Below are 13,739 nucleotides of genomic sequence, written 5' to 3'. Positions count from 1 at the left end.
ATAGCTTTAACTGTTTGTGTATTTTACAAGCAGGGAAAGGCTAGCTGGTCCATTGAGCGTGTCTGATAAGAGTCTTAATACAGTAAACATGTAGTGTCAACCTCCAACTCCCCAAACCACCATCAATCATGATATTTGGCAGAGATAAACAATGTGGGCTTAAGGAATGAATTTAGGGAAATTCTGGTTTCTTTTCCCAACCCCAGTTAAAATTAGTTCAGGCAGCTAATGATCCTGAGGCACATTGCCCAATAACTTTGTGTATCATTTGTGTGCAGTGATGCCTGACTCAGTCGGGAACTTGACCGGGTCCCTTTTGCATATTTGCAGTAAATCTGTCCCTCTGCACAAGCCAGCAGTATATACCAGAGGTTAGTAACCCTCAGCAAAAAGGAAAAACAGACACAGTTAGCCATTTCTATTCTCTACTGTTCAGTTGCTTGTACTTATGACCCTTGGTTCACCCTGTCCTCTCTAATTCAAAAAGTCTATCCACCTGGACACCGTTGAATCCATTATTTTGAAAACCTTAATCAGATCTTCCTGAAGTCTACATTTTAGAATTCTGGAGTAAAAGGGTCCAGTGCTTTCAGCCTCTTGGATAACCGATCTTTTAAACAAGGTCTCATTCTGATAGTTTTCGTGAATGTCTTCTATATCTTCCATGATGTGAAGGGACCAAAACTGGATGCAGTACAAGATGAGACCTAAACAAGGGCTTGTATAATACTTTGTTCCATTTTTATATATCCGGTCATAGCCAGAGGATCACTTGCAATACTTCTGACTGTTACCTCAAGTCCCCCTAGAATTGACCCCTGGCCCTCCCTATTTCTCATCTATACACTGCTCCTTGGTGATGTAATTTGAAAACCTGATATCAGGTTCCACATGACACCCAGCTCTAGCTTTCCTCAGCCCTGCCACTGACTCTAAATAGATATTAAGGAACGTAAGAAATAGGAGTAGGCCCTTCAGCCTTTTGAGTGTACTGTGCCATTCAGCAAGATCATGGCTGATGTTCTAGCTCAACACCACCTTTCCACACTATCCCCATATTCCTAGATTCCCCTTAGTATCCAAAACTTGTCTGAAATCCAGTATTGGATAAGCAGAACTTAATTAAACTAAATATTGGGAAGATAAAAGTCGTCGTTTTCAGTCTCTGCCACACACTCCATTTCCTAGCTACCCACTCTGTCCCGCTCCATGGTAACTCAGGCTGAACCATGCTGTTTGCAATCTGTCATATTTGACCCTGACATGAACTTTGCATCACATCAAGGCCATCTACTTTCATCTCCATAACATCAACTGACTCTGCCCTGCCACGGTTCATCGGCAGCTGGACTCTCATCCATGCAGTTGTTATCTCTAGACCTTGAAATTCCAATGCATTCCTGACCGGACTCCCATCTTCAATCGTCCATAAACTTAAGGTCATCCACAATTCTTCCTGTGTCCCACCCTGCATTAGTCCTGCTTATCGATCAAACTGCCCCGCCCCAACCCCTGTTCTTGCTGACCTTCATTGGCTCCTGGTTGAGAAACACCTAGATTTTAAAATTCTCATCCTTGTTTTAAAATCCTTCCATAGTCTTCCCCTCCCTATCTGTAATCTCTAACAAGCCTCTGAGATCTCTGCTCCTCCAATTCTGGCCTCTTAGCACATCCCAAATTTTAATCACTCTGCCATCGGTGGCCCTAAGATCAGGAATTCTACCACACACCCACAACCCTTTCCTCCTTTAAGACCTTAATACCTATTTCTGACCAAGCTTTTGGTTATCTGCCCTAATATCTCCATACCTGGTTCAGTGTCAAATGATGCCTGATAATGCTGTGAACCTTTACTGCATTAAAGGTGAGACATAAATGCAAGCTTAATAGAGCAAAGTGCTCATTGTTTTACAGTATTGGAGTGTTCTATCAATACTTTCCAGTACTTTTAATAGGCTTTGCTATAGCCTCGCAGCACAGATCATGAAACTTTAGAGACTCATGAACTATTAATTCTGTTGAAAAGGAGATGTAGGTGTTATGTATTGTGTACACAGTCCAGATATGGCCCTACCAATATATGAACAAGGAGCAAGAGTAGGCCATTCAGCCACTCGAGCCTGCTCTGCCATTTAATAAGATCATTGCTGATCTGATAGTAACCTGAAATCTGCATCCCACCTACCCCTGATAACCTATCACCCCATTGCTTACAAAGAATCTGTCCAGCAATGCCTTAAAAATATTCAAAGACTCTGCCTCCACCTTTTCAGGAAGAGAGTTCCAAAGACTCACGACCCTATGAGAGAAAAATGTCGCCTCATCTCTGTTTTAAATGGGCGACCCCTTATTTTTAAACAGTGATCCCTAATTGCAGTTATTGACAAATTTAATCTTCCTTGCACTGCCCCATTGCATTTAGGTCCAACTGTAGCCTTGTTTTTCCTCTTCCAGGATTTAAACACAGATCTATGTGCCATCACCTGCTGACAGATTCCCCCCAATGCGTTCATCCAGATCATTCTGGAAGGGCAATGGTCCTACTTCCAATGGTGTCATGGCATTTTCAACATGCACCTGAGAGGATGGTCCCATCCAAAAGATGTACGAATTAGGAGCAGGAGTAGGCCACTTGACCCCTTGAGCCTGCTCTGCTATTCCATAAGATCATGGCTGATCTGATTGTAACTTCAACCCCACATTCCTACCTACCCATGATATCCTTTTTGTCCCTTGTTAATCAAGAATCTAGCTCTGCCTTAAAATATTTGAAGATTCTGCTTCCACTGCCTTTTGAGGAAGAGTTCCAAAGACACCCAACCCTCTGAGAGAAAAAAATTCTCCTTATCTCTGTCTTAACTAAGTGACCCCTTATTTTTTAAACAGTGACCCCTAGTTCTAGATTCTCCCACAAGAGGAAACATCCTTTCCCCATTTGCCCTGTCAAGATCCCTCAGGATCTTAAATGTTTCAATTAAGTTGCCTCTTACTGTTCTAAATTCCAGTGGATACAAGCCTAACCTGTCCAGCCTTTCCTCACAAGATAACCCACCCATTCCTGGTAAACCACCTCTGAACTGTTAACGCATTTATATCTTTACGTAGACCAGCACGGTACACAGTACTCCAGATGTGGCCTCTCCAGTGCCCTGTTTAACTGAAGCATAACCTCTACTTTTGTAATCAATTCCCCTCACAATAAATGATAACATTCTATTTGCTTTCCTAATCACCTTGTTGTGGTTATTTTGCCAAACGCACCACAGGAGTCTCAGGTACAGGTCACGATCGTTTATTCGAGCAATCGCAAGGGGAGAACCATCTCAATGCAGCTTGAGATAGCACGCTGCTAAATTACAAATGTTCAACATATTTATACATTATTAGTCACGTACAAGAACAGTTTCCAGATTCTGATCTCGTCAACATATAGGTTTACATTAAACAGACATCTTGTAACAGGTACATGCATCGTATGTCCCTATTTTTCACCCAGGCAGAGACCTTCCCTCCTATCTAAGCTGGGACCACCTGTTCTTGCCCTATCTGTTGAAGAGCACACTTGATCTTAGTTGTTATTGCCAATGCTCTGACTGCCGTCTGGCTCCCAAGGCCTTTCTGTTTGCAGGCCCTAAGGCTGTGCAAGGTTAATCTGGTAACCTTTAACTGCCAATGTGCTTGGTAACTCTGGTCGCCTGGCGATTTTAAGTAATTCATTCCTTTTCAATAATTTCCCCCTTACCATAAATACTTACTTTCTTCCCCCTAACAACCTGCTGTACCTGCATACTAACCTTTTCTGATTCATGCGGTAGGACTCCCAGGTCCTTCTGAATCTCAGAGCTCTGCAATCTCTGCATTTAGATAATAAGCTTCCTTTTTATTCTTCCTGCCAAAATGAATGATTTTACATTTGCCCACATTATACTCCCATTTACCAGATCTCGCCCACTCACTTAACCTATGTCACTTTGCAGCCTCCTTACGTCCTCTTCACAATTTAATTTCCTGCCTATCTTGGTGTCATCAGCAAATTCCCAACCACCATTCCTTCTGACCCTTCATCCAAGTCATTTATGTAAATTGTAAAAAAAGTTCAGGCCCCAGCACTGATCCGTGTGGCACACTACCCATCATATCCTGCCAACCAGAAAAAGACCCATTTATGTCAACTCTTAGTTCTGTTAACCAATCTATCCATGCCAATACGTTACCCCCTACGGTGTGAGTTTTTATTTTCTGCAATAACCTTTGATGTGGCACTTTATCTAATGTCTTCTGGAAATCTGAAGTATAGTACAAGTATAGGTAAAAGGTCTAATAATCTCCTCGGGGCTGCACTGTGTGTGTGTGTGTGTGTGTGTGTCAGCTTATATTTTGTGACCCGGGCTGGTGACATGAGGAGCGAGTGCTGCCCACTTTTTAACCAGCTTGAGCCTTTGAAAGGGGCGAATGCTGTCAGCTGGGGCCACCTTCCTTCCAAGCCCCATCACAAATGCTCCCTGTGCGTTTCCTCGCCATGCTCTCGGTTTTGGCCGCCGCCACCACCGTGACTTCTCCAGCGTGTATATTGTATCCAACGTCGGGGGCTGCGTCGTTTCCAGGGAAACGAAATAAACACCCAAAAGGCTTTACTTGATCGGAAATAAGGAGGAGGAACCGCTTCTGTGGCGAGCAATGCATTAGAAGAGCCATGGCCGCCACGGAGAGAAGACACGACCTGCATTTAACCAGCTCGGGCATCGGGCTGCATTATACCCCAGCCCGATACTTCCCACCCTCTGACTTCAAAGTAAGTTACAATCATTAAAAAAGCTCCGCCAACACCTAAATGAATCTGACCCTAAAATAAGGGGAAAGGGACTCATCCTGCATGCTGCTCACACATATATAAGTACGTTTAAAAAGAAAAATTGCCTCTGAAGCAGTTTGAGACTCCTGGGCAATGAAAAGTGCTATCTAAATTGCCAACCCTTTGGTCCGTTTTCTGAAAAAAATCTCCAGCTGCTAAGATTTCTACTAAACCAGTGAATGCTTGTTTCTGGGGATATTTTTGCTATCATCTCTCTCTCTCTCTCTACAGGTACCATCCCCTATAAGAGGGCGATGGCCACCATGGAGATCCATGTTAATTTTGCCCTGAAGGCCTGAATGAGCTGTGTTGGGATTACATTCATCCAGTTTGCCAGACTCTTTAGAAAGAGCGCTGTTTGTCGACCTTGATCTCTTTCACCGTGGAACTTTCCCATCAGCACCAGACTTTCTAAATCCTGATTTGTTATTAGAAATTCTAACTGTCTCTTCTTGATCTTGGTCAGCAGAGTTCATTTGCTTTCAGATTTTACTAACACCTCTTCGTTGGCAGCGTGACTTGTTCAAGATACCTTCATTATTCACCACAAAAACCACAACTCTGCAGCCTCAATTCTTCTCTGCATTGCTTATTATACGCATTGCATATGAATATTGAGTATGAATGGTGGTGACAATAGTGGTTTCTGACATTGACAACATGTCTAGCACCAAACCATAGCCCTAACGCTAGATTTAACTCCTAGCTGTAACTTCTAATCTCAACTAATCCTAACCCCTAGCCCCAATTTTTAATAATTAACCCTAACCTTAACCAGAGCCTCTAAGCTTAGCTCCTATCCCTAACCCCAGACTACTAACCATAACCCATAGCCCATAAATCACAATTCAATAACATGATGCCATGTTGACTGAGGTGTTAATACCATTTTTTTATTTATAATGATGTAGATGTGTAGCGTGGACACTATTTCATAGCACCTCTAGGGCAGATGCAATTGACCACCTCAACAATCCAGGGGAAGATGTGGCTTCCTGAGACAGTAGACCAGCCTGTGGCTTCAGTTTATCACAGCTTGGGAAAATCAACCACAATTCACATGTCTGCTCGCTATTCAGTAACTACCACTGCAAAATGGTTTTGTTATGTTAAACTGGGTTTGACTGCAGGGTATCACAGTGGAAAACCTGATGCACTTAGTGTTAACACATGAAGTATGGCCGTGAGATACTAGAAAGCACTTCATTCTGCTGAACTCTACCCTAATGTAGTTAGGGAGATGGTGGTGTAGCGGCGACGCCTCTGGACTAGTAATAGGATCATACATACGAATCAGGAGCAGGAGTAGGTCACTCGGCCCCTCGAGCCTGCCCCATCATTCAATAAAATCATGGCTGATCTGATTGTTACCTCAACCCCACATTCCTGCCTACCCCTGATAACCTTTCACCCCCCCCTTGTTAATCAAGTTTCTATCTCGCTCTGCCTTAAAAATATTCAAAGACGCTGCTTCCACTGCCTTTTGAGGAATAGGGTGCCAAAGACTCACAACTCTGAGAGAAAAAAATTTCTCCTCATCTCTTTTTTAAATGAGCAACCCTTATTTTTAAACAGTGACCCCTAGTTCTAGATTCTCCCACATCCACCCTGTTAAGACCCCTCAGGACCTTAAAGGTTTCATTTTAAGTCCCCTCTAACTCTTCTAAATTCCAGTGGACACAAGCCCAACCTGTCCAGCCTTTCCTCATAAGACAACCCGCCCATTCCTAGTATTATAAAAGCAAAATACTGCGGATGCTGGAAATCTGAAACAAAAACAATAATTGCTGGAAAAACTCAGCAGGTCTGACAGCATCTGTGGAGAGAAAGAGTTATTCCTAGTATTAGCCTAGTAAACTTTCTCTGAACTGCTTCTGACGCATTTAAACCCTTCTTTAAAAAGGAGACCAGTACTGCACACAGTATTGAAGCATAACTTCCAGGCTAATGCTCTGGGGCCATGGGTTCAAATCCCACCACAGCACATGGTGGGATTTAAATTCAATTAATAAATCTGGAATATAAAGCTAGTAGTCTCAGCAATGGTGACCATGAAACTATCATCGACTGTCGTTAAAAACCCATCTGGTTCACTAATGCCTTTTAAGGAAGGAAATCTGCCGTCCTTACCTGGTCTGGCCTATGTGTGACTCCAGACCCACAGCAATGTGGTTGACTCTTAACTGCCCTCTGCAATGGCCTAGCAAGCCAGTTAATTCAAGGGCAATTAAGGATGGGCAAAGAACGCTGGCCTTACCAGCAATGCCCACATCTCATGAAAGAATAAAAAACAATAGTCTGCTCATTGATATTGTTCATATGTAAAATGAATGACCTTTATCCTTTAAGCTATATTTGTACTGTGGATATGTATCTGAAATAGTAAGCTAGAGGTCACAACTAATAACCCTGAGAAAGAGTTCAAATTCTACTATTCTTGGGATGTGGACATCATTGGCAAGGCCAGCATTTATTGCCCATCCCTAACTGCCCTCACAAGGTGACAAGATGATGGTTAGCCTTCTTCTTGAACCACTAGCAATTGGCAAAAGAACCAGAGGTAAGATGAGAATTTTTCTTAACTTAGTAAGTTGTGATCCGGAGGGCACTGCTGAAGGAGAGGTGGAAGCAGACTCTCAATAGTAACTTTCAAAAGGGAGTTGGATGTATGCTTAAAAAGGAAAACATTGCAGGGCTATGGGGAAAGAGCAGGGGGAGCGGGACTAATTGATAGCCTTTTCAAAGGGCCAGAACAGACACAAAGGGCTGAATAGCCTTCTGTGCTGAATGATCAATGACACAATTCCACGAGCTTAGGCTGAATCTTGGGCCGGTATTCAAATCCAAACACTCAGCTCACAGGACATAAAAGCAAAGCCCAACCTCCCCAGTTTCAAGCACCCAGGAAGTCATAGAATAATGTTCAGGAGTGAATGCCTTGACTGATTTTTCACATTCCAAACCCAAGGATATTGAAGACAACAGTCATGCTTCAATGGGGTTCTTGCCAGAGATGTAGTTCATCCAGGGAAAGATAGAGGAAGTCTCTGTAAGTAACTATATCCTTTCTTATTTCAGTTATTTCTGAAAGATCCTCTCCCTCCGAAGCTGAGAGAAAGAGACACTGTCCATCCCTACGATGAGGTTTTTAATAGCTTTGAAACTACTACTGGCTCAACTCACAATCTCAAGACCATCGGAGGTGTGCTTAGACACCCACGCCACATGAAGGTTCCCAATCACTGGAATGTTCATTACATGAAGGATTTGTCGGAAAAGGTCAGGACAGGAAACGAAGACATCTGATGGCTCCTTATAATCGGAATGTTTTACTTGATGTCTTTTGTTGACATTTCCATGTGCGTTTATCAGGGTGATGATCGATATTGGCACTTAACAATGCAACATTTCCTGTGTTTTCTATCCAATACACTCAGGTACAATAAGGGCGAGAAAACAGGGTAAAATTGCTACTACACTGTCCCCATCAAACACTCCCAGAACAGGTACAGCACGGGGTTAGATACAGAGTAAAGCTCCCTCTACACTGTCCCCATCAAACACTCCCAGGACAGGTACAGCACGGGGTTAGATACAGAGTAAAGCTCCCTCTACACTGTCCTCATCAAACACTCCCAGAACAGGTACAGCACGGGGTTAGATACAGAGTAAAGCTCCCTCTACACTGTCCCCATCAAACACTCCAAGGGCAGGTACAGCACGGGGTTAGGTACAGAATAAAGCTCCCTCTACAATGTCCCCATGAAACACTCCCAGGGCAGGTACAGCACGGGGTTATTTACAGAGCAAAGCTCCCCCTAATAGTCCTATCAAGCACTCCATGGGCAGGTGTAGCGCAAGTTCAGTACAGAGAAAATCCTCTTTACATTAAGTCTTAAACTTAAGCTCAGCCTTAGATGTGCACCTCCATCTGCAGTTCCAGTTCATGATTCAGTCTAATTAGGCTCAAGCAGATTCATTTCACATTAACCTCTGCAAGCAGTTAGAGAGCGGAAACCTTCATCCCATTAGTGGAGAGATTATATCTATGGAGCAATTTTCCAGTCCTGGCAACATTCTCGTTTTCATTCTTTATTTTGCAGCTGAGCAGACGAGACTGGAGGACTCCTCTGAACATGGTTAACCAAACAAGTGAGATGAAGGACAAATACACTGGGAGACTTCCACAATCCATGGACACTGCGTTTAAGGCTGGGCCACAGCCGTTCATCCTGGACAACCATCACACCAATGGACCGTCTAAAGTAAGGCCTATAAAGGACTTTTGGCCTTTGGCATTGAAAGAGGGCTGATAGTTTAAATATAATCTCATAAATTGAACATGACTATTTACACACAGGATACAGCAAGCAAGCAAAAAGTGGCATGAGCAACACACAAACACACACACAAATATGCAGTATTGATGGACACACGCAAACGCAGAGGCACTGATACAGAAACACACACAGACATCTCTGCAAATGGAGACATAGACATGTGCAGTGGACACGCACACAGACACCCATGTTAATGAGCACATACACACATACAAATACAGAAATACACACACGCACATTAGGGACATACACACAAAGTTAGATACACACACACACACACACATTGACACACACCTAGATGTAGACACACATACACTAAAAGTGTCTCCCTCAGGCTTTCCTGATGCAAAGGAATTTCTCCAAAAATGCTGGAGCTACTCACTCCTCTCAGCCCTGACTCTACTCCTGTAGTGATATTTAAGGTCTCCCTCCTGATTTGGGGGTTCAGGTTTGGGTTGTGTTACACATGCCATGCCTCATGGCCGATTATACACGTTACAGGACACATCACACATGAAGACACAGCGTATGTCCACCATTCACATGCTCCGAGTGATAGTTGCAGAGTGATGTGACGACATTTAATCCTTCCTTGTTTCACAGAGTATTGTTGCCAGTACCGAGAATCCAGCCCTGGCCGGACAGGAGTATTATGTACGAGACAAAGACGTTCTGCGTCTCAACGACATTTACTTATCCACAACCAGCAAGGACTTCAGGGCTTTTAAGAAGTATGTTTATTCTTTGCTACATTTTCAACTTGCCCGATCACATATTCCTGCTTAGAGATTTGGTTGTGCCCCCATTGTGCTTCAAAAACAACTGTTTACGTTTACAGAGAATAGAATCACAGAATCGTTACAGCACAGAAGGTGGCCATTTGGCCCATCGTGCCTGCGCTGGCTCTCCTAAGGAGCAATTCACGTACTGCCACTCCCCCACCCTCTCCCCACACCCCTGCTCATTCGTCCTTTTCAGATATTTAGAAAAATGTAGGAAAATTTACAGCACAGAAGGAGGCCACTCTGCCCATCGTGATAGCACCAACCAAATAACGGGCCTCCCAGCCTAATCCCATTTTCCAGCACTTGGTCCGTGGCCCTGGAGGTTACGAGACTTTAGGTGCATGTCCAGATACCTTTTAAATGAGTTGAGGGTTTCTGCCTCTGCTACTCTTTCTTGCGGTGAGTTCCAGACCCCCCCGCCACCAACCCTCTGGGTGAAAACGTTTTTCCTCATCTCCCCTCTAATCCTTCTACCAATCTATGCCTCCTAGTCACTGACCTCTCTGCCAAGGGATATAGTTCCTGCCCGGCCACTCTATCCAGGCTCCTCACAACCTTGTACACCTCAATCAAATATCCCCTCAGCCTCCTCTGTTCCAAGGAGAACAACCTCAGCCTCTCCAATCTTTCCTCATAGCTGCAATTTTCCAGTCCTGGCAACACCCTCGTAAATCTCCTCTGTACCCTCCCTAGTGCAATTACATCCTTTCTGTAATGAGGTGACCAGAACAGCACACCATATTAAAGTTGTAGCCTAAATAGTGTTTTATATAGCTCCAACATATCCTATGCTCTTACATTCTATGCCTCGGCTAATAAAGGAAAGTATTCCATATGCCTTCTTAACTACCTTAACAACCTGTCCAGCTACCTTTGGGGATCTGTGGAGATAGTGCATTTAGCATCCCAAGGCACTGCACTGGAGCATCGTCAAACATAATTTGATCCTGAGCCACATAAGATGACCAAAAGATTGGCCCGAGAGGTAAGTTTTAAGCAACGTCTTAAAGGAGGAGAAAGTGATTGAGAGCTTTATGGAGTGAATTCCGGAGCTTAGGGCTCAGGAAGCTGAAGGAATGGCTGCCAATGATGGACTGATTAGAGGATACACAAGTTCCAGAAATAGAAGAGATCTCAGAGGATTGCGTGGTTGGAAGAGGTTACAGAGAGAGAGGGAGAAGGGGAGACCATGGCAGGATTTGAAAACAAGGATGAGAATTTAAAAATCACCCTCTTCCTCGATTGTGTTCAAATTCTGCCCAGAGGTTGGCCCTAAACTCTGGAATTCCTCCCTTAAATCTTTCTACCCATCATCCTTTAAGATGCTCTTTAAAATTTACGTCTTTAACCAAGCTTTTGGTCAAAATCCATCTGGTTTAAATATTGCAAAGAAAAGTGAAATGTTTGCAAGTTTTTGGTCATCTACCCTGATATCTCTTTCTGTGGGTTGGTGTCATGTTTGTTTTATAACACTCCACTGAGTCGCTTTGGGTCATTTTGCTCTGTTAAAGGCTTTGTGCATGGTTGTTGTAATAAACCTCTTCCCACTCTGACCCCTGTATTTCCTCTGTTGCTGTATCCTACATGGCTGCTTCAAGTCTCCCCTTAAATGCAATGCTCATTCCACATCTGCACATTTTGCAGGTTGTTGTGTCCCTTCTCCAATAGCTCTCCTGACCTCTGAAGTAGTGAGACTTTAATGATATGTTTCTTCCCCCCCCCCGCCACCTACTTCCTTTGCAGGAAAGAGTTGGAAGGGTTTCCAAAGAAGGACATAGCGACCTACTGGGAAACGGAAGACTACCCAAAGGCCTGGGGCCATGGGCTGAAGGAAAACCCTCTGCCCAAAGAAGCCCAAAGGATCATCCGTGGACCTGGCCCAATGATTGACCCCAGCGTGTTCCCAGTGGCGACGAGGATCCCGCCCCTACCCAGACGTTTGCCGCCCGTCCCAAATCGAGGCCTCAAGACGCAGTATCAGGAAATGTACCAGCAGCCTAATGATGTCAAGCGGAAGCAGGATATCTCCTACCAGCTGCGGGCACCCTGGGTAGTGACTCGGGAGGGCTCCGCTCCAGAGATCATGTCCGTTCCCCAAATGTACGAGACGGAATCTATGACGTACGGAGGGGAGCGCCCCGTAGTGGTGTAAGGAAGAAAAAAAAAACCTGCTTTCCCCTCCCAATAAAAAGCCCTCCCTCAGTGGTTATTTCTGACTTTACGATAGAGATGATATTGGAAACCCGGACCTGGAGCACAGAGTCATCCAGCGCAGAAGGAGGCCATTTGGCCCATCTTGCCTGTGCTGGCTCTCCGAAAGAGCCGTCCAATTATTCCCACTCTCTTGCCCTTACTCCATAGGCCTGCAATTTCTTCTTCCTTTTTAAAGTGTTTACCCAACTCCCTTTTGAAAGTCACGTTTGAATCTGCTTCCACTGCCCTTTCAGGCAGCGCTTTCCAGATCACCACAAGTTGCTGCATAAAATAGTTTCTGTTCATCTTTCCCCCAGGACATTTTTTGCCAATTAAATCTGTGTCCTCTGGTTACTGTGCCAGTGGAAACAGTTACTCCTTATATACTTTATAACCCTTCAAAATGTTAAACGCCTCTATGAAACCTCCCCCTCTTGACTCAAAATTCAAAAATGAATTCCCCAATCAAATCTCTCTCATGCGCCAGGCTCTAGTCATTTTGCTCAGAAGGTCTCCATATCAATCAGCGTGTCAGCTTTTCAGTTACACTCCCACTTACCAGCACATGAAGATTAAGAAATAGAGAACAGGAACGTTTATCCCCACATAAACCAATTAATTTTTTTAAACTACACGTCTGTGGGCTTTCATTTTAAGTGAACAACCTTTCAGAAATAAAGGACAGCCTGCGAACCATGTATTGACTGCGTTCCTGATGGGAAAGCAAATGAGAAATGATTCATTAAAAGTTTTAAAATGTGAAAATTTACTGAATAATTTCTTATTTTGTCTTGGGAATGGGGTGAAGATTCCCCTCGGTCCGTTCTTCTGCTGCTGTTCATGTTTATCTCACTCTGAAGAATGTGTTGGTGCTGCGATAATGTAGGAAAACGCAAAAGCCAATTTGTGCACAGCAAGATCCCACGAACAGCAATGTGATAGTGGCGCTAAACAGTCGCTCCCTCCAGCTCCGACACACAGCGGCAGCAGTGTCCATCTACAAGATGCACTGCAGCAACTTGCCAAGCACAGAATCACAGAATTGTTACTGTGTAGAAGGAGGCTATTCGGCCCTTCATGTCTGCACCAGCTCTCGAAGCCTCCTTAGACAGCACCTTCCAAACCCACAAACTCTACCAGCTGGAAGGACAAGGACAGCAGATGCATGGAAACACCACCAACTGCAATTTCCATTCCAGGTCACACACCACGCTGACTTTGAACTATATCGCTGTTCCTTCACTGTCACTGAGTCAAAATCCTGGCACTCCCTTCCTAACAGCCCTGCGGGTGTATCTACACCACATGGACTGCAGCGACTCAAGAAGGCAGCTCACCACCACCTTCTCAAGACAAATCAGGGATGGGTAATGAATGCTTGCCCTGGCAGTGATGCCCAAATCCCAGGATATATATACAAAACACAGATCATCATAGTTGAGAGAGAAATATTGGCTGGGACAGAAGAGTTGATCACAGGGTAACTAATAGTTGCAACAAGCTCTGTGGAGATTGCTGCATAGTGCTTGGGTAGTGAGTGTTCCTCATTTGGCAGGAATGATGCAAAGA

The 13,739-nt window shown here is 44.2% G+C and overlaps 1 protein-coding gene across 1 annotated transcript; it reads left to right on the top strand.

Moving 5' to 3' along the window:
- Positions 1-4,687: 4,687 nt before the first annotated feature.
- Positions 4,688-12,931, top strand: saxo3 (stabilizer of axonemal microtubules 3). Its single transcript, XM_078531743.1, has 5 exons — positions 4,688-4,792; positions 7,931-8,131; positions 8,956-9,117; positions 9,796-9,923; positions 11,721-12,931. Exons 1-5 carry the CDS (start codon positions 4,694-4,696, stop codon positions 12,127-12,129), a joined length of 999 nt encoding a protein of 332 aa, XP_078387869.1. The 5' UTR covers positions 4,688-4,693; the 3' UTR covers positions 12,130-12,931.
- Positions 12,932-13,739: the final 808 nt, after the last annotated feature.

This window comes from Cetorhinus maximus, chromosome 29 (genome assembly GCF_964194155.1).
Source record: "Cetorhinus maximus chromosome 29, sCetMax3.hap1.1, whole genome shotgun sequence".
NCBI classification, from domain to species: Eukaryota; Metazoa; Chordata; class Chondrichthyes; order Lamniformes; family Cetorhinidae; genus Cetorhinus; species Cetorhinus maximus.
Note: the sequence above shows the minus strand (reverse complement) of the source record. Positions and strands in the feature narration are given on the sequence as shown.

Coding starts and splice junctions, on each gene's coding strand:
- saxo3 (XM_078531743.1), top strand. CDS start 4,694: ATGGCCGCCACGGAGAGAAGACACGACCTGCATTTAACCAGCTCGGGC. Junction 4,793..7,930: donor TCCCACCCTCTGACTTCAAA/GTAAGTTACAAT, acceptor TTCTTATTTCAG/TTATTTCTGAAAGATCCTCT. Junction 8,132..8,955: donor TGAAGGATTTGTCGGAAAAG/GTCAGGACAGGA, acceptor TTTATTTTGCAG/CTGAGCAGACGAGACTGGAG.